The 20,665-nt window shown below is 48.7% G+C and overlaps 1 protein-coding gene across 9 annotated transcripts; it reads left to right on the plus strand.

Annotated features, from left to right (window-relative positions):
* Positions 1-1,517: 1,517 nt before the first annotated feature.
* On the plus strand, positions 1,518-19,458 carry lrp13b (low-density lipoprotein receptor related-protein 13 b). Of its 9 annotated transcripts, none has more exons than XM_078088449.1 (41): positions 1,518-1,724; positions 1,815-2,066; positions 2,213-2,416; positions 2,552-2,803; positions 2,936-3,127; positions 3,265-3,513; positions 3,605-3,808; positions 3,892-4,143; positions 5,307-5,498; positions 5,627-5,878; positions 6,025-6,228; positions 6,310-6,561; positions 6,696-6,887; positions 6,969-7,217; positions 7,401-7,589; positions 8,944-9,195; positions 9,345-9,536; positions 9,612-9,878; positions 9,986-10,201; positions 10,303-10,476; positions 10,617-10,739; positions 10,828-10,995; positions 11,215-11,430; positions 11,509-11,738; positions 11,840-11,969; positions 12,132-12,325; positions 12,464-12,647; positions 12,799-13,011; positions 13,133-13,316; positions 13,407-13,608; positions 13,693-13,857; positions 14,250-14,504; positions 14,613-14,840; positions 14,989-15,123; positions 15,474-15,675; positions 15,769-15,894; positions 16,244-16,351; positions 17,843-18,070; positions 18,234-18,552; positions 18,815-18,911; positions 19,329-19,458. In XM_078088449.1, exons 2-41 carry the CDS (start codon positions 1,964-1,966, stop codon positions 19,383-19,385), a joined length of 7,851 nt encoding a protein of 2,616 aa, XP_077944575.1. In that variant the 5' UTR covers positions 1,518-1,724; positions 1,815-1,963; the 3' UTR covers positions 19,386-19,458. The 9 variants fall into 9 exon arrangements, with proteins under 9 accessions (XP_077944575.1, XP_077944573.1, XP_077944574.1 ...); XM_078088448.1 differs by having other exon boundaries at positions 1,519-1,724; positions 15,769-15,900; XM_078088447.1 differs by having other exon boundaries at positions 18,815-19,458.
* The last annotated feature ends 1,207 nt before the right edge of the window (positions 19,459-20,665 follow it).

Raw genomic sequence — 20,665 nt, forward strand, 5'->3', positions numbered from 1 at the left:
AAATTACCTCTCGCGGCCCACCTGCAGTACCTTCGCGACCCACCAGCGGGCCGCGCCCCACACTTTGGGAATCGCTGTACTAGAGTAATCATTCTCCTTCTGATATGGGAGAAGAGAAAGAATAATTTTTTTCATGATTTTAGATGCTGCAGACCCCGCCACACCTCTTTCTTCGGAGAATCCCCTCCTAACCGAATCTCCTGCACCCACCAAGCCAGCCTGCATCAGCCCCTCAGTTCTGTGTGCAGGTTCTTCTGTTTGCATCACCCCAAACCAGCTGTGTGATGGAAAGAAGGACTGCCCCGATGGATCTGATGAGAACTGTGTCAACAGATGCCCTTACAGGAGTGAGTCGGGTATTTAATAAAGCATCCAACAAATGTGTTCACATAGAAGTTGTTGTGTGACCAAAAACGTATTCGTACAGAACGAATGGGGAGAATAATCCCACTCTTGTCGCTGAATATGATTTTTCCGTTCATAGCTGACTTCCGCTGCAAAGACCGTAGGAGCTGTGTCTCCAGGAGTCTGGTTTGTGACGGAATCTCTCACTGCCACGACGGCTCAGATGAGGTCGACTGCATGAGGTCGGCTCCTCGAGCAGCTCAGGCAAACGTCCTGAAGTGCCGTGTGGGCTCAACGCTGTGTGAGGACGGCACGGAGTGTGTCTTATACAGCCACGTGTGTGATGGGGAAAGGGACTGTCGGGATGGATCAGATGAACGGGAGTGTGGTGAGTTTCCTCTGGGAAAAATTCCAGGTATTGAAATACTGGTGCAATATAGTGTTCTTCTAATGAAGTAAACTTTAATTAAATGTTCAGATGCTGCAGCCACTGCCAGTCCCACTGTGTCAGAGAATCCCGTCTTAAATGAGTCTCCTGCACCCACCAAGCCAGCCTGCATCAGCCCCTCAGTTCTGTGTGCAGGTTCTTCTGTTTGCATCACCCCAAACCAGCTGTGTGATGGAAAGAAGGACTGCCCCGATGGATCTGATGAGAACTGTGTCAACAGATGTCCTTACAGGAGTGAGTCGCGTATCAAACAAATGTGTTCATGTGGTTGTGTGAACAAAACATATTCTTTAAATTTGCACTGTACAGAGCAAATTGAGAATAATCCCACTCTTGTTTCTGCATAATTTTCCATTCATAGCTGACTTCCGCTGCAAAGACCGTAGGAGCTGCGTCTCCAGGAGTCTGGTTTGTGACGGAATCTCTCACTGCCACGACGGCTCAGATGAAGTAGACTGTCCGAATGATGCTCCTCCTGCAGCAGCTCAGGCAAACTCACTGAAATGTCGCATGGGCTCCAGAATGTGTCGAGATGGGACAGAATGTGTCCTCTTCAGTCACGTTTGTGATGGAGAGAAAGACTGCCGGGACGGATCAGATGAAGAAGGATGTGGCGAGTATTGATTTAAAAAAAATTCTCTAATAAATATGCTTTATAGAGACACTAGTGTTGCTATTTCATATCCGTTTTTGCATGACACTTTCTTTTCACTTGTCAAACTAACTCTTGATATTTCAGATGTTGCAGAATCGACCACTTCCAGTCCAGTCTTAAATGAGTCTCCTGCACCCACCAAGCCAGCCTGCATCAGCCCGTCAATTGTGTGCGCAGGTTCTTCTGTTTGCATCACCCCAAACCAGCTGTGTGATGGAAAGAAGGACTGCCCCGATGGATCTGATGAGAACTGTGTCAATAGATGCCCTTACAGGAGTGAGTTGTTCTGTCTCATGGAGGGGTGATTGAAATTGTAATTTGCAGTATGCAAAACCACGCTTGTCTCAATGATTTTTCCGTTCATAGCTGACTTCCGCTGCAAAGACCGTCGGAGCTGCGTCTCCAGGAGTCTGGTTTGTGACGGAATCTCTCACTGCCACGACGGCTCAGATGAAGTAGACTGTCCGAATGATGCTCCTCCTGCAGCAGCTCAGGCAAACTCACTGAAATGCCGCATGGGCTCCAGAATGTGTCGAGATGGGACAGAATGTGTCCTCTTCAGTCACGTTTGTGATGGAGAGAAAGACTGCCGGGACGGATCAGATGAGGAAGGATGTGGTGAGTATTGATTTAGAGGTTTATTACTTTTATAAAAAAAAAGAACTGCTTCATGGAGAAGAAAGTGTTGCTAGTTCCGATAAGTATTTCATATCTGCTTTTACATAAAATCGTTCAAATTGTCAGACTAACTCTTGATATTTCAGATGCTGCAGCCACTGCCAGTCCCACTGTGTCAGAGAATCCAGTTTTAAATGAGTCTCCTGCACCCACCAAGCCAGCCTGCATCAGCCCGTCAGTTCTGTGTGCAGGTTCTTCTGTTTGCATCACCCCAAACCAGCTGTGTGATGGAAAGAAGGACTGCCCCGATGGATCTGATGAGAACTGTGTCAACAGATGCCCTTACAGGAGTGAGTCGGGTATTTAATAAAGTATCCAACAAATGTGTTCACATGGAAGTTGTTGTGTGACCAAAAACGTATTTGTACAGAACGACTTGAGAATAATCCCACTCGTGTCGCTGAATATGATTTTTCCGTTCATAGCTGACTTCCGCTGCAAAGACCGTCGGAGCTGCGTCTCCAGGAGTCTGGTTTGTGACGGAATCTCTCACTGCCACGACGGCTCAGATGAAGTAAACTGTCCGAATGATGCTCCTCCTGCAGCAGCTCAGGCAAACTCACTGAAATGCCGCATGGGCTCCAGAATGTGTCGTGATGGGACAGAATGTGTCCTCTTCAGTCACGTTTGTGATGGAGAGAAAGACTGCCGGGACGGATCAGATGAGGAAGGATGTGGTGAGTATTGATTTAAAAAAAAATCTAAAATAAATGTGGTAAATGCTTTGTAGAGAAGATAGTGTTGCTATTTCATATGTGTTTTTGCATGACTCATTCCTTTCCACTTGTCAAACTAACTCGATATTTCAGATGCTGCCGTATCGGCCACTTCCAGTCCCGTCTTAAATGAGTCTCCTGCACCCACCAAGCCAGCCTGCATCAGCCCGTCAATTGTGTGTGCAGGTTCTTCTGTTTGCATCACTCCAAACCAGCTGTGTGATGGAAAGAAGGACTGCCCCGATGGATCTGATGAGAACTGTGTCAACAGATGCCCTAAAAATAGTAAGTTAATTGGATATTTTTTAATTCATTTTCCAACAAATGTTTCCAGGTGGGGATGGTGGTCTACACAACCTGTTCTGTAAACTTGTGGTGCATTGAGAACAATCCAATTCTTGACTATGATTTTCTTTTCAAAGCGGACTTCCGTTGCAAAAACCGTTGGAGCTGCATATCAAGGAGTCTGGTTTGTGACGGAATCTCTCACTGCCACGACGGCTCAGATGAGGTCGACTGCATGAGGTCGGCTCCTCGAGCAGCTCAGGCAAACGTCCTGAAGTGCCGTGTGGGCTCAACGCTGTGTGAGGACGGCACGGAGTGTGTCTTATACAGCCACGTGTGTGATGGGGAAAGGGACTGTCGGGATGGATCAGATGAACGGGAGTGTGGTGAGTTTCCTCTGGGAAAAATTCCAGGTATTGAAATACTGGTGCAATACAGTGTTCTTCTAATGAAGTAAACTTTAATTAAATGTTTTAGATGCTGCAGCAACTGCCAGTCCCACTGTGTCAGAGAATCCCGTCTTAAATGAGTCTCCTGCACCCACCAAGCCAGCCTGCATCAGCCCCTCAGTTCTATGTGCAGGTTCTTCTGTTTGCATCACCCCAAACCAGCTGTGTGATGGAAAGAAGGACTGCCCCGATGGGTCTGATGAGAACTGTGTCAACAGATGCCCCTACAGGAGTGAGTCATTCGGCCTCATGGAGGGGTGACTGAAACTGTGCACAACAATCCTCTAGTCGCTGAATATGATTTTCCGTTCATAGCTGACTTCCGCTGCAAAGACCGTAGGAGCTGCGTCTCCAGGAGTCTGGTTTGTGACGGAATCTCTCACTGCCACGACGGCTCTGATGAGGTAGACTGTCCGAATGATGCTCCTCCTGCAGCAGCTCAGGCAAACTCACTGAAATGCCGCATGGGCTCCAGAATGTGTCAAGATGGGACAGAATGTGTCCTCTTCAGTCACGTTTGTGATGGAGAGAACGACTGCCGGGACGGATCAGATGAAGAAGGATGTGGTGAGTATTGATTTAACGGTTAGGGTTTGCTTTTTCTGACTACACTGCCTAAAATAAAAATAAAAAAATGAAAGGAAGTAAATTAAATGCATGATCTCAAATTGACAAATATGTATGTTTGACCTCCATACTCGTATGGACAGTTTTTAATGTCTTGGGATCAAAAGGATGCCCCATCTTTCGATGGAACTAGAATGTTCAGCCAACAGAGGGCTTAATTCGGTTTACTCCCAAAATCAAGTGGAAAAACTGTCGCAAGCTAGTCCATTTTGCCAAAATGTAATTTCTGCATCACAAGATGCTTTACATCTTGTGTGGCCCCACGTGCTCGCTTGCTTAATTGACAATGTCGCAGCATGCTCCTAATGAGACGATGGACTGAGTCTTGTTTGATGTCCTCCCAGATCTGTTCAAGGGTCTCTGAGCTTCTGCGGCGCCTGATGGACCAAAACATAATGTCCCAGGGGCGTTCTTTTGGGTTCAGGTCATTATTGGGGCCATTGAAGGGTATAGATTCCTTTATCTTCCAGGTACCGCCTGCTTAGTCTTGCCACATGAGGCCGGGCATTGTCGTGCCTCAGGAGGAACCCAGGACCTACTGCACCAGCGTAGGGTTTGACCATGGTTCAAGGATTTCATCCAAATACCGAATTGCAGCCAGACTGCTGTTCTTTAGACCTGTAGAGGTTTTTGCGTTTCTGGATGGACACGCCTCCCTCGTCGCTCATGCTGGATGATGATGATGCTGTAGGCAGCATAGCGCTCTCCTTGGCTTCTCTGCACAGTTTCACATCTATCACAGGAGCTCAGGGTGAACCTGCTAATCTGAAAAGCAGAGCGCCAGAGGTGACCATGCCAGTTGTAAGTGTTCCTGCAAATGCCGTTAGCGCTCCACGGTGCTGGACCGCGAGCACCATGCAGAACCCAGTCCCGTTTATGGAGTCACGTTGTTTGCTCCTCTAGTGCAGCTGTTCAGTCCATCAACAGCAATGCAGTTGAAAATGATTAATGACCACCCACGACTTGCCCGACTAGCTCATTATCAGACAAGCGTGATTGAATTCATGCCATAACCAAACAATGTTGCTGTAATTTTTTTTTTCTTTTGAGCAGTGTATTTGCATGAAACTTTACACTTGTCAGACAAACTTTTGATATTTCAGATGTTGCAGAATCGGCCACTTCCAGTCCCGTCTTAAATGAGTCTCCTGCACCCACCAAGCCAGCCTGCATCAGCCCGTCAGTTCTGTGTGCAGGTTCTTCTGTTTGCATCACCCCAAACCAGCTGTGTGATGGAAAGAAGGACTGCCCCGATGGGTCTGATGAGAACTGTGTCAACAGATGCCCCTACAGGAGTGAGTCGCGTATCCAACAAATGTGTTCATGTGGTTGTGTGAACAAAACATATTCTTTAAATTTGCACTGTACAGAGCAAATTGAGAATAATCCCACGCTTGTCTCTGAATGATTTTTCTGTTCATAGCGGACTTCCGCTGCAAAGACCGTAGGAGCTGCGTCTCCAGGAGTCTGGTTTGTGACGGAATCTCTCACTGCCACGACGGCTCCGATGAAGTAAACTGTCCGAATGATGCTCCTCCTGCAGCAGCTCAGGCAAACTCACTGAAATGCCGCATGGGCTCCAGAATGTGTCGAGATGGGACAGAATGTGTCCTCTTCAGTCACGTTTGTGATGGAGAGAACGACTGCCGGGACGGATCAGATGAGGAAGGATGTGGTGAGTATTGATTTAGAGGCTTATTACTTTAAAAAAAAAAAAGGAACTGCTTCAAAGAGAAGAAAGTGTTGCTATTTCCGATAAGTATTTCATATCTGCTTTTACATAAAACATTCAAATTGTCAGACTAACTCTTGCTATTTCAGATGCTGCAGCCACTGCCAGTCCCACTGTGTCAGAGAATCCCGTCTTAAATGAGTCTCCTGCACCCACCAAGCCAGCCTGCATCAGCCCATCAGTTCTGTGTGCAGGTTCTTCTGTTTGCATCACCCCAAACCAGCTGTGTGATGGAAAGAAGGACTGCCCCGATGGATCTGATGAGAACTGTGTCAACAGATGCCCTTACAGGAGTGAGTTGTTCGGCCTCATGGAGGGGTGACTGAAACTGCACAACAATCCTCTAGTCCCTGAATATGATTTTCCGTTCATAGCTGACTTCCGCTGCAAAGACCGTCGGAGCTGCGTCTCCAGGAGTCTGGTTTGTGACGGAATCTCTCACTGCCACGACGGCTCAGATGAAGTAAACTGTCCGAATGATGCTCCTCCTGCAGCAGCTCAGGCAAACTCACTGAAATGCCGCATGGGCTCCAGAATGTGTCGAGATGGGACAGAATGTGTCCTCTTCAGTCACGTTTGTGATGGAGAGAACGACTGCCGGGACGGATCAGATGAAGAAGGATGTGGTGAGTATTGATTTAAAAAAATGTCTTTAATAAATATGCTAAATGCTTTATTGAGACACTAGTGTTGCTATTTCATATCTGTTTTTGCATGACACTTTCTTTTCCACTTGTCAAACTAACTCTTGATATTTCAGATGTTGCAGAATCGGCCACTTCCAGTCCCGTCTTAAATGAGTCTCCTGCACCCACCAAGCCAGCCTGCATCAGCCCGTCAATTGTGTGTGCAGGTTCTTCTGTTTGCATCACCCCAAACCAGCTGTGTGATGGAAAGAAGGACTGTCCCGATGGATCTGATGAGAACTGTGTCAGCAGATGCCCTTACAGGAGTGAGTCATTCGGCCCCATGGAGGTGTGATTGAAACTGTGCAACAATCCTTTAGCCGCTAAATTTGATTTTCGTTTCATAGCGGACTTCCGCTGCAAAGACCGTAGGAGCTGCATATCAAGGAGTCTGGTTTGTGACGGAATCTCTCACTGCCACGACGGCTCAGATGAGGTCGACTGCATGAGGTCGGCTCCTCGAGCAGCTCAGGCAAACGTCCTGAAGTGCCGTGTGGGCTCAACGCTGTGTGAGGACGGCACTGAGTGTGTCTTATACAGCCACGTGTGTGATGGGGAAAGGGACTGTCGGGATGGATCAGATGAACAGGGATGTGGTGAGTTTCCCCAAAATGTAAGCTCTCTTTGGGAAAGTTGCAGTTATAGAAATACTGATGCAATCTAGTCTTATGTAGGAAAACTTTTTTTTTACTCAAATATAATAAAGACTACTGTTAACAAATATAAAGGAACCTCTATTTTGTTCACGTGAACTATGTGAATACCACCGTACCTTCCAGAAGTTTCTCAATCAACCGAAATGCCACCCGCCATCGATCCGACTATGCCGCCCTGCATCAGCCCCTCCGTGCTCTGTCCCAGCTCCGCTGCCCCCCTCTGCATTGCGCCGAGACAATTTTGCGATGGCCGCAAAGACTGTCCTGATGGCTTTGATGAAGAGAACTGCGTGAGAAGCTGTCCCTCGAAAAGTAAGTTTGTTTTCTACAATTCCAAACTCAGTCTCAAACTCAAATCAGCTGCGGGCCAGATGCAGCCCACTTCAACCGAACGCGGGCCAGACTAGCGTCCGAACGGCATGGTCGACAATAACACAACTTAACACTCACTTTCAAAAGCAGTCATTGAACCCCACCCTGGGGGATCGGTCCGAATGAGACTACAACACTAGTCCTCCTTTAACTCAGCGGGGGAGACCTAAGGTCATGTGACCGTGGAATTCCTTTATAGCCAAACGTGAAGTTACGTGAATCGAAGCTGCGTAGTAATGGACGGAGACGCTCGTCGGTGACGTCAGATGCTTCATGTGTTGTTAGTGTGAGTCGTAAAGGAAAACTTTATTAAACGAGCGATGCTAACAGTTAGTCACATGATCACCTGCGCGAAAGAGGGCAGGAAACTGAATTTCACCCTCCTGCTCTCTGCACCTCGGCCGACACACACGACCCGCCCCCCATGTCAGTCACATGCATGCCACGTTCACTGGACAAGCGCACAGTAGGAAACCAGAACATCATAACATGTCCCACACAGAAGCTGACAGTGGGGCTACAGTCTAAAACTTGCGGGCTGCACTAACATTACACTTTCATATTAAGGATGGGGCCACAAAATATCGTCCCAAGGGCCGCAATTGGCCCGCGGGCCGCGAGTTTGAGACCCCTGGTCTAAGATGTCGAAACATGCTCCTAAATGGCGAGGGGGGGGGGGGGGGGGGGGCGCGCGTAAGCATTTCACATACTTTCTTGGTCCAGCTCCTGGAGAGATGGACCTTCAGTTAACTTTGCTGAAGTAAAATGGATTCTACCTGTCCGTGAGCAATTACCCAGATCCCTGCTGGTTCAGGGGCCGGAGTCGGTATATTTTTCTGAAACCACACTGTGGCCTTCGGTGTAAAGAGAACACTGGGCCCTCTTCCTTCCATCCATCCATCCATCCATCCATCCATTGTCAAACCGCTTATCCTGCACACAGGGTCGCGGGGGGGCTGGAGCCAACCATCCCAGCCAACTTCGGGCGATAGACAGGGTACACCCTGGATTGGTCGCCAGCCAATCGCAGGGCAACACAGAGACATACAACCATTCACGTTCACACATCTACGGGCAATTTAAAGTCCCCAATCAACCTGATCCCCAGAGCATGTCTTTGGACTGTGGGAGGAAACCGGAGAACCCGGAGAGAACCCACGCAGACACGGGGAGAACATGCAGACTCCACACAGAAAGGCCACTGGGCCTTTATTTATTTTTGGAACTTTTCCACTTAAATCTTTGCTAAATTATACAGCTTGCACCTTGATTTGCTTCACCTAAACCTTTCCAGATGACTTTCGCTGCAAAGACCGTCGGAGCTGCATCTCCCAGAGTCTGGTTTGTGACGGCCGCTCTCACTGCTACGACGGCTCCGATGAAGTAGACTGTGTGAGTGCTGCTCCTCCTCCTCCAGCTGCATCAAACGCACTGAAGTGTCGCATGGGCTCCAGAATGTGTCAAGATGGGACAGAATGTGTCCTCTTCAGTCACGTTTGTGATGGAGAGAAAGACTGCCGGGACGGATCAGATGAAGAAGGATGTGGTGAGTATTCTAAAGGTTGATTTCTCTTGTTTATAAAGTCATTACTGCTTTACAGAGAAGCACTCTTTGCTTTTTGATATAACCATTTCGTATTATCTTTGTTCTTGCGTGAAACTTTCCACTTGTCAAACTAACCCTTGATATTTCAGATGCTGCAGAATCGGCCACTTCCAGTCCCGTCTTAAATGAGTCTCCTGCACCCACCAAGCCAGCCTGCATCAGCCCCTCAGTTCTGTGTGCAGGTTCTTCTGTTTGCATCACCCCAAACCAGCTGTGTGATGGAAAGAAGGACTGCCCCGATGGATCTGATGAGAACTGTGTGAACAGATGCCTTTTCAGGAGTAGGTTGTCAGATTATGTTCTCAACACTGGGTGGGTGGACGTTTGTTTATTCATTAAATGTCTTCCTCCCCCAGCTGAATTTCGGTGCAAAGACCGGAGGAGCTGCGTATCATGGGGTCTGGTTTGTGACGGAATCTCTCACTGCCACGACGGCTCGGACGAGGTCGACTGTCCCAGCTGGGCTTCTCCTGCGGCTCGAGCGAACCCCATGAAGTGCCGCGTGGGCTCGAAGCCGTGTGACTACTCAATGGAGTGTGTCTTGTACAGCCACGTGTGTGATGGGGAAAGGGACTGCATGGATGGATCTGATGAACAGGGATGCGACGAAACCTGCAAGCAAGGTTCTTTTCCCTTCCAGCTTGAGTTTTGATTAAATCTAAGATGTGCCGCTGAAGTCGTGATGCAGACACTTATACATATTTTTGCCACCGCCTCCCCACCCAACCAGGAGAGTTTCAGTGCTCCCACGGGAAAATGTGCATCCCTGAGGCTGAAGTGTGTGACGGCCGGTCGCAGTGCAGAGACCAGTCGGACGAGGTGGACTGCGGGAAACCCGGTACGAGCTGTGAGCATCGCTGCGCCGACGGCGAGCGCTGCATCCCGAAGAAATTCCTGTGCGACGGCGAGAGAGACTGCCTGGACGGCACGGACGAGCTGGGCTGTGGTAAGTCTGCTAACTCTTCTGGAGAATTCCTACTTTCTTAAGGTCAGCCAGCAAACATTCCTGCCGGTGAGTGCTTTGACACCTAGTATTCTCCCCTCCAGACGCTGCAGCAGCAACAACTGAGTCTCCGGTTGCCACGGCGGCTTGCATCAGTCCTTCAGTTCGCTGCCCCGGGTCACCACTGTGCATCTCTCCAAGTCAGCTGTGCGACGGGCAGAGACACTGTCCTGACGGTTTCGATGAAAATGACTGCGTGCTCCGATGCAATAATCCAGGTGCGTGCGTCCAGCGACAAACAAGTGCTCTAGTTTGACAGTGGATATCAGGCTGTTTTTTTGGGGGGGGGACGACTTCCGCTGGTACGCTGAGCCTCCTTTTGTTCCTCGAACTGACACCTTCCCTTGCTGCACATCAGATGACTTCTTATGCGGCGACCGGCGGATGTGCGTCCCCAAGGTGGACGTGTGCGACGGTCACGCCCACTGTGCCGACGGCTCCGATGAGGAGCGGTGTCCCTCAGCAGGTCCTGCGGCTCCCAGTAAGCACGCAGACAAAAATGATGCACCGCGGGAATATTTTTGAGGCGTGCTGGTCAACGAGCGCCACTCGTGTTTCCCTCTGCCAAGCCTCCAACAGCGCGTCCGGGGACGGCGCAGCCGCGCTCAAGTGCCGCAAGGGTTTGAAGCCGTGTAAAGACGGCCTGGAGTGTGTGATGTACAGCCACGTGTGTGACGGGGAGAGGGACTGCCAGGATGGATCGGACGAGGAGGGGTGTGTCGCTCAATGCCAAGCAGGTTTGTGATGTGCACAGAGCTGCTGACAATGAAATGTTACTGAGCATCATTACAGTAAATGCTTCCCTTTGTCAAAGCAACTTCAAACTTCCTTTTTCAGCCTCGGCGCTGTTGCATTTGAATCTTTTACTCATTAGCTGTGCCCAGGATGTCTTATTTACAGTTGACAACCATTAAAATAAATGGACTCAATTGAATTGCTCGTCTTTTCTCCCCTAGACGAGTTCCGTTGTGCTCACGGGAGTAAATGCATCCCACCGGAGCAGGTGTGTGACGGGCGGAACGACTGCCAAGACCGATCGGATGAAATGGACTGTTCCAGTCAGACAGAGGGCTGCCTTCGCCGCTGTGACAACAACACTCGCTGTGTGCCGGACACCTTCCTGTGTGACGGCGAGAGAGACTGCGCCGACGGGTCCGATGAAGAGGAGTGCGGTAGGTGAAAAGGAAAAAAATAAATGACAGGGGAGAAACTTTAAAGAACCACGTGAGAACTCCACGATTCTCTCCCAGGCGTGGTGGCCTGCACGTTTGACCAGTACCGCTGCCTCAGCGGCACGTGCGTGTCCGAGGCCCTGAGGTGCGACGGGTACGCCGACTGCGCCGACCGCTCCGATGAGGCGCATTGCACTCGACCCCCGCGCTGCCCGACACAGCTCCGCTGTCCGAACAGCCACGAGTGCCTGCAGAAGGAGTGGCTCTGTGACGGCGAGGACGACTGCAAAGACGGCTCTGATGAGAAGGTGAGCAGCTGCAGCAGCTCGGGGAGCAAAGTATGAGTGTGTGGGAGGGGAGGGGGGGAGAAAGGCAGTGGTTGAAACGGGGTCTCGTCATTTCTGTGCAGAATTGCCTGTCGCCGCCGGTGAAGTGCAGGGAGCACCAGTGGCAGTGTGGGGACGGCAATGACTGCGTCCCTCTGTCGTGGAGGTGTGACGGGAGGAAGGATTGCCTCAACGGCGCGGACGAGGACCAATGTGAGCCGTGTTTCCACTCTAATACACACCAATGTTTGGCTGCTGGGTCGGTCGGGTTTATTCTCTTCAGACACCATTTTCTGATTATGAAAACTCCCAACCCTCCTGTTAGCATCCAGGAAACAATGACATGAACTCTGTGCCCCCCCCCCCCCCTCTCAGGTGGCCAGACGAAATGCCCGTCTCACCTTTACCGCTGTGGCAGCGGCGAGTGTGTGGACCCCCTCCTCGTGTGCAACGGTTTCACCAACTGTGCCGACAACTCTGATGAGGGCGCCGGATGTGGTCGACTCAACTGCTCCAGTGCGTCGGCGCCGCGGTGCGACCACAGCTGCGTCAGCACCCCGAACGGACCGGTCAGTGCAGAACGCAGGCTTCGTGGAATAGCGAGCGAGCTTCTCTTTGCGCAGATTGAAGAGAACTGTATCTAGAAACGTACGTTTTGACCATTTTCATATCAATGCATTAAATCTCATTAAAATTCCTTTTTGTAGAGCTGTTACTGTGCCGCTGGATTCAGTCTGCAGTCCGGTGTGTTCTGTGTGGATATCGACGAGTGCAAAGCAGTGCCCCACGTGGTGTGCCAACACACCTGCCTGAACACCCGCGGGTCCTACGTCTGCCACTGCCTCCCTGGCTTCTACCTGGAGCCTGACCGCAAAAGCTGCAAGACCAGAGGTGCGTCCGCCGCCGCTGCTTGTTTAAGGAAAATCCCAGTTGCATTCTTATGTTGCGTAAATGCAGGGCTTTCTGGCAGCTGACTGTCCAACTGTTTTTGTCCCGTAGAGAAGCGCGACAAACTAACTCACTGGTAGTTTCCGTTTTCCAGACGAGCCTTTGCTTCTGGCATCTGTGCAGTCGGAGCTCCTGCTGCTGGGAGTCCAGAGCGGCTCCTTGCGCCAGCTGACCTCCGTCAATCGGCCCGTCTTCTCTCTGGATTATCTCTGGGCTCTACAGAGAGTTTACTGGCTGAGCCCCGACTACCAGAGCATCCGCTGGGCTGACATGACAAACTCCAACAGCAAAGGGACACTTATCAAAGGTATGAAACTTTTTTTAGAGCTACGGTTGTGTTGTCTTGGACGGTTCACGTAAAATGATTAAGCAATGGAATTCTTGTTTTAAGCGAAGCCCGTTTGGACTGAAGTGAAATGTTGTTGTAGGAGTGAAGTCTGATTTCATCGCGGTGGACTGGATCGGTAGGAACCTGTACTGGGTGGATGGACTACTGGGTCAGATTCTGGCTGTGAAGCTCAGTAACACCACATTGAGGTCTCAGGACTACACCGTGGTCCTCGGTGAGGATCTGGAGCAGCCGAGCTCGCTGGTCCTGCTGCCACACAAAGGGTACGGCGCTTATTCCAACAACAGGGAAAAGTCTCAGTTTAAAGTCCTCCTTTTTCATCATTGCACGCATTGCGTTGCGGCCTTTCTCAGGACGATGCTTTGGTCCGAGATCGGCAGCACGCCTCTGATCGGGCAGTCCGGGATGGACGGCTCCAGGAGGAAGGTGGTGGTGAGCCGAGGCTTGAGCTGGCCCGTCGGTCTGTCCTATGACCTCCTGGACAACCGGGTGTACTGGGCCGACGAGAAGCTGCGCTGCATCGGCTCAGCCGCTCTGGACGGGGACGACGTCAAGGTTGGCGCCGCCGTCCCAATGACGCGTGTACAGAAACGATGTTTGAGCGTCACCTGTGGTCTCGGCCCCTTTCTCTCGTTCTAGATCCTGCAGTTGGCCGAAACGCCGAGCCCCTTCTCCGTGGCGGTCTTCAATGACCGGGTCTTCTGGTCCGACACGAAAAGGAGAACCATCCGCTCGGCTAACAAGAACACCGGCAAAGATCAGAAGGTTCTTCTGAAGAGACCAGGCCAGCCCTTTGGGCTAAAAGTGAGTGAACCCTTCCTTTCTGACATGGTTTATTCTTCCATACAAGGAAATTAAGCAGTACTATTCATTGGCCTGTAATCTGACATTCAATAGATCTGATAAAGATTGGATGTCAATATATTGATAATATTATAATTTGCATTTCTCTTACCATCGTGAAAGTAAAATATTAAGCCTGAAAGGTGATTGAGGGAAGCCACAAAACTAGTTTGTCTTGATGCACTAGTTACAACCACATTTGAATATTCACATTGTGGCCAAAAATACTAATAAAGGAAAAAAGTTAATAGTCCAACTTCCATTGTCAATATTTTATCCTCAGTACGCAAACCGGCCGTGTACAGTATTCATTTTTGACAGCTTTGAGCCTTAATGCGCTCTCCTCTCCCCAGCTGATGCACACCCTTTCCCAGCCAGCCGTATCCAACCCCTGTGGCCGGCTGCGCTGCTCGCACATCTGCCTCCTGGCCCCGGCTGGGAGAAGCGGGTCTCGAGCTCCGGGGTCGCCGGGGGCCCCGGCAGTGAGCAGGCTTTCGGGAGTTTGCCGGTGCCCCAAGGGGCTGCTACTCTCAAAGGACCAGGCGACTTGCTCCCTCCCGCTGGAGTCCACGTTCATCCTGCTTCTGTCTCCTACCAACGTCTATCAGGTGAATGACGTCATCGTGGCTTAAGGAGACGAAAACTTGTTCTCGTTTCTGGTTTCAAGCCTGTTTGATTAATTCACTTTTTTTTCCTTTTCTTCCCAACACGCGCAGATTTACTTGAACTCCATGCGTGGCGAAGGTGTTGGTCTCAAAAAAATGGCAAGCGCTCGATTTTTGGCCCTGCCTGGAGTCACCGGGGCCTCTGGCCTGGACGTGTCCCTCCAGGACCTTTCTCTGTATGTGGCTGATGCAGGGCAACGATCCGTGGAGGTGCTGAAAATGAGCGGCTCCAGGTCCAGACAGGGGCTGACACCTGCGGGGCAGATGCTCAAACTGAATGTAAGCGAAACGGCCTTTCCAAAGGGAAAGTTGTGTAAGGGCATGCAAGATGGAGTCCTTTATTCGTCCCGCAGTGGGATTGCAGGTAAAGAAGCGGAGGTTCCGCACTTCGAAGTGGAAATTCTTAATATTTCTTTGTCTCCAAAAGGATGATGAAGTCACAGCTCTAGCAGTTGACTGGGTGACATCCAACCTTTACTGGAGCAGCACGGCGAGGCCTGACGTCCACGTGACCGCCCGCCGCGACGGCCACACCGCCGTACTGCTGCAGGGGTCACTGAAGGTGACCTTGATCTGGCTTCCCTGCTCACGTTTGCTCCTCGCCGCTGACCCAAAGTGCCTTTTCCATATCGACACGCATGTGACTTTCAAATCTGCTTCTCTTTAACTGGCTACAGCTTTTTGACCTAGCTGAGGTATTAGCAGTTTTAAAGGTCATCAGTTTTTTAAATTTCATTAAATTGTTACAAAATGTAAATGCACAAAGACTTCTTAATAATTGAGGTATAATCTCTTAATCGCGTCTTGATATCAATTGCAGACAAATTTAAACCACCTGACTGATGGGTGACCCCCCCCCCCCCCGTTGACTTTTTGCAGTAGTTTGTAAACTCTTTCGTTCATCCCCCGCAGTACACAACGTCCATTGCACTCCACCCCCCCTCGGGGAAACTTTGTTACACCGCTATGGTCGGGGCCGACGGGAAGAGCCAAACCGAGGTGAGCTGCGCCTGGATGGACGGCCGTAACAAAGCAGCGCTGTGGAGTAAGTCGAGCGTCCCCACCTCGCTGGTGTTTTCAGACCCTGGAACCACGATCTACTGGGCGGACACAGGCGAGTCACACAAATTTGACAGTTTATGAGAATTTCTGTGTTGGCCGGCCTGTGTCTCCTTACATTTTTTTTTTTTTTTTTTTTTCTCTCCAGGTGAGGGTGTAATCTGCTCTATTGGAATAGATGGAACCGGATATAAACAGTATAAAACAGGTCCGGGACTTCTCACCGCATTTACACGTACGGAGGACATCCTCCTCTGGACCACCGTGGACAAGGGTGAGGGTGGGTGAAAAGACTTTCGTATTCTTTCAAACTCTGGCTAACTACCTGCTCAGTCCCTCTGTGGAATTTACAATTCTCCCAGTGGAGTTCAGCTTTTTGTTTGTTCATCTGTCTCTATCCCTTCCAGGCAGCCGGCTGTGGGGGCAATTAATTATTCAGACAGCCTTTTCTCAGCCATCAGTACTGCTATGAATCTTAAAATCTTTTACTTGTTACCACCAGCACAATATTTTTTTTCTCTTCTCTCCATCACACTTGACTAATGAAATGATCACACTTTGATTTCTTCACACTTGTGTGTGTTTTGACCGACCTTTCTTTTTTCCATTTCTAAACTGCGTAGATTTAACCAGGCTGTGGTTCAGCGACGGTCTCCAGCCGAACCAACTGTGGTTTGAGACGAAGACCAACGTGGTGGAAGTCCAGGCCCACAGCAATGCTAGTCAGTCTGGTAGGTGTCAATCACTGCAGGTTGACTTGGTCAGCAGCTCCGATCTGCAACAGGGAAGGTGAAAGACTCACAAACTTGTTGTGAAAACTGGTCTCTGAACAACCGCTCCAGTCTTATCAAACTACAGACAGGTGACCGTAACAGAGCTGAAAGAGATGAGCAGGACCTTCAAATGGCCACTAGGTGGCAGGTTAGGGACGTGTTGGAAATATTCCAGAGGAGGCTGAGAATGCAAAGAGTCTGAAGAGCAAGTATTGCTACGACAGAAATAACACCGCAAGAGCATACAATGGTATAAGATGGTAGCAAATAAACTGATACTTTAATTTGTATGGCTTCCTTAAAGTTATTTGGACTGCAGTTGCTTACTTTTAAGTGATTGGTGCAGCTTTATACATTTTGTGCCACGGTTAAAAAAGAAGTGTACATAGTTGGATAACTGAGCAGACTAGTAGGAAGACAAAATTCCTGTGCAGGAAATGCCAGGGAACCTGGCTTTTAAGGGTCAGATGCTGGTTGTTTAAAGGCGCTTAACATTCGAAGCATAAACGTAGCAGAAAGCGACTGTAAATATGGATAGTGGAGTATCTTCTGGAGCAGGCAATGAAGTCCCTCCCTCTGTGGAAATCAGAACATCGGAGTTTCGTTGACGTATCCGGGGCCGGCCTTTTAGTGCACCAGTTTGCATCCCGGGCAAGCTTATGGCACCAATTTGCATTTCTGAGAAGCAACAAACTGCTCCTAGTCTTTATTTATTGCACCTTTAAGGCGGAAGCAGCTGCATGAATCGAAGCAGCGCTACGCCATCAACCGAATAAAGCTGCTTTAGCTTGGTTCCACAATAATTTTCCACATGCAATCATGGCATGTGGCAACTCTTGTGGATTAGAAACCGTTTGCTGCTGAAAACGTCTTTTGAATTCAGTAATTCCTGCCATGTTTGTCATGGAAACCAAAAGGCTTGCAGCACATTGTCTGCTTGATTTTTAAAAACAAACGCCTGCCATTTGTATGCTTATAGAAGTGTCATTGGACACTCTAGGTCTGAGTTGCATAGATTGCAGAGCCATGTGGTTTCCGAGGGACTTGGCGAGCTCTGGGAGGTCCTTGTCTGTTGTGTAGCACACCATTGCGAGATCTTTGAACTCTAAATAGTGACGTTTTATCCAGGCGTTCGCGAGGAATAACTATCATGGCCAAGCAACTGTGATCGTAGAAGTATATTGTCTGCTTGGTAATAAAGCAATACTTGGAACCTGGTTGTCTTTGTCTGCATGACTCTGACATGAATGCATCTTAAGATTGTAAATTGTAGTTTCGTCACTGCAGACTATTTTCAATTCAATGGAAAATTGTTCCTGATTAAGATGCTAAATCTCTTGCCGTCCAAATAATGTCAATGCTTATTTTAATCGTGAACTCATTGATCTCCTTCCAAAGACTATAAAGGTTTTTGTTTAATTTGTTAATCCTCTCTCCCATTTCTTCAAGGAACCAATGGCTGCTCCAAAAACAACGGCGGATGTGTCCATCTGTGCCTGCCTTATCCTGGCGGTCGTGCCTGTAAATGCGGCCGGGGTTTCTATGGAGCCACCTGTGCGCCGCTCCCAGGCTGCCCGGCGGGGGAACAGTCCTGCTTCGACGGCACCAAATGTATCGTGAGCAGCAGGTTCTGCGACGGAGAGGTGGACTGTCCAGACGGGTCGGACGAACAGGACTGTGAGTCTCCGTCCAAATCTTGAATTGCCCTGCAAAAAGTCAAATGAACACAATTGGCATCCCACCCGAAACTGACTAATGTTAATAATTACAATGTGTTCCATTTTTATTTTGAGCCATATCCAACATGACCGTTAATCACCAATGTTGACTTTCTCTTCAGGTCCAAACACAAACTCTGCGTCTTTCTGGACCAAATCAAGTGACGGCCGTCCTCTCCCATCTTCCCCTCCTCACCCCGACAACGTCCAAAAGAACGCTATACACACGGTTAAAGACCCTTCATCCTGTGGCCTCCAGCGCTGCAACGGTCTCGGCCATTGCATCACAGAGGGCCAAGTCACCCGCTGCCAGTGTGTGGCCGGCTACCAGGGGGAGTCCTGTCAAGAGGCCGAAACTGGGCGGGGCCACGTGGCTGTGATCCTGGGCGTCTTCTTCCTCGTTACCGCGTTGACTCTCGCCGCTTTTGTTTTTGCAAAAAGGTACTGGCAAAAAGGAAGCAATTTGTATTACACCTTGGCCAGACGCAGTCCCGTTTACAATGAGTGGTGGTTGGAAATGAATCCTCCCGGAACGTTGCTTACTCGACCTGAAGCGGATCATTTCATAGACGACACTTTATTTGGGCCTACACACTGAGTATTAAAGCCAGATGCTGTAGTGTTCATTTTAACTTGATCCTTTAAACATTTTATGCTTGGTAGAAAACGCTGGGCTTTTAAAACAAAAATGCAATTTCAACAGGAGAGACTGGCCGTCCATCAGAAGCAGATCCACGGAGAAAGAAACTCTGATGGAAAACATGCACCTGCCATGTGAACACTACGATTCAGACTGTGAGGTAAAACCTCAGGCCACTGGGTGTGAATTTAATTGGCTACACAGGCACAGGTGTTTCTTTTTTTTTTTAATATGAAACATTAATTTGTCTTTCGTACTTATCTAGGTAGTCAATTTGACTGCCAATATATGAATCTATAAATATGGGTACAAATCTCACATTTTTATTTTTTCACATTTTTGACAGACTTGCGTTGGTGTTAAAGTGCATTATTTATCCACACGTAGTAGTCTGTCAATCTTCACTTAAAGGCTTGATCTCCTAATTGGACAAAAGTAACTTCAAAACGTCAACTTTTATAGAATATTTTGATATAAAAACATTAAATCTAGTCTCTGCCAAAAGGCCGGTGAATTTATATCTGTCTACTTGGTGCAAATTTAGATGGGCTTCCATTTTGTCTTCTCTCCTCCCCAGGAGCTGGACTCTCCAGTAGATGTGAAGAACCCGCCGCTAGCAATGAAGTCAATGTAGCTCCAATAAGTTATTCATGTGTATTGTCTAATTTTATCTTTTGTGCATTAAAAGTGAAAAATTCAACCAATAATCTGGCTGCTTGTTTTAATATTTAAATAAAGAACAACTTCTGGAGGGTTTGTTTCCCTAAATGGTTTCTAAACACAACTGTTATAAAGTACCACTGGTATTGTGTGTAACCATTGTCGAACCCCCGACTCAAATTATGTTGAAGGTAAAACTTGTTTTGTATCTCATTTGGCAAAGGAGCATTTACCAAATGGACTAAAGCTCGATTTGTGACCATAAGAAGTTTTATCCTGCAGTGTCAATTATATATATATTTTTTTTTTTTGTCAAAGCCAGACAAATGTCACCATGTTTAATCTCCATGGCTTTGTCTTGTTGTTGAAAGATCCTGGTGTTTCTTCAACACAGACTATTGGTGTGTCCTGGATTGTATATCTTGCTCACACTGCTTGTCAGCGGTGCTGGTCTGACAACCCGCACAGGCTCGCTGTCTAGTTGCCATTTGCGTGGCATCCGATCATCCTGCTACGAGCTCTCAAGTGAATGTGTCCTGCCAAACTTTTGTAATCTGATCTCAAAACCAGCTTTGATCCAATGTTACATTTTGCTTCCCTTTTCATTCTTCGTTCCGCTAAGTATTACAGGTCATTTAGCTGACTCTTTTATCCAAAGCGACTTACATTACACTTTAAACCCATGGCTTTTTTTACATTTTGCCCAGGGAGCAATTGGGGGTTAGGCGTCTTGCTCAGGGACACTTCGACTTGACACATGGGGCAGCCGGGACTCTAACCACCAACCTTGCGGTTCCCAGCGCACCCGCTCTACCCCCTGCGCCACGACGACCCAAAGGATCAAACAGCCACTTTCTTACTTCTGCGTGTATATCGATCAAATCTGTCAGCCAGGGCACATTTATGCAGGCTTTTTACTGGGGAAAAGTACCAGTACAACTCAATTGGCCTTAGTGTTAAATATCCTTTTTCCTCTTCTACTGGGTGTGTTGGTTGCGGGTAGTTTAACAGAAGCCATGAAAGCTGTTCTTGCTTTCCCTAAGCTCGAGTGTGAGGCAAGTTGCACAGTGTATTGTTTAATGTCTTCATGTTGTGCAATCTCTGCATGGTGTGAACACCACTGATGACTCATACTTATGGAAGATTTACAATTAGAAATGAATTATGAAAGGAGGTTTACAGTCTGCCAGTGTAGTGTCGGACAAACTAAACTGTAATAATCATCAGACAATGACGTTCTCAGGATTCATCATC

This window comes from Gasterosteus aculeatus, chromosome 14 (assembly GCF_964276395.1).
Source record: "Gasterosteus aculeatus chromosome 14, fGasAcu3.hap1.1, whole genome shotgun sequence".
NCBI classification, from domain to species: Eukaryota; Metazoa; Chordata; class Actinopteri; order Perciformes; family Gasterosteidae; genus Gasterosteus; species Gasterosteus aculeatus.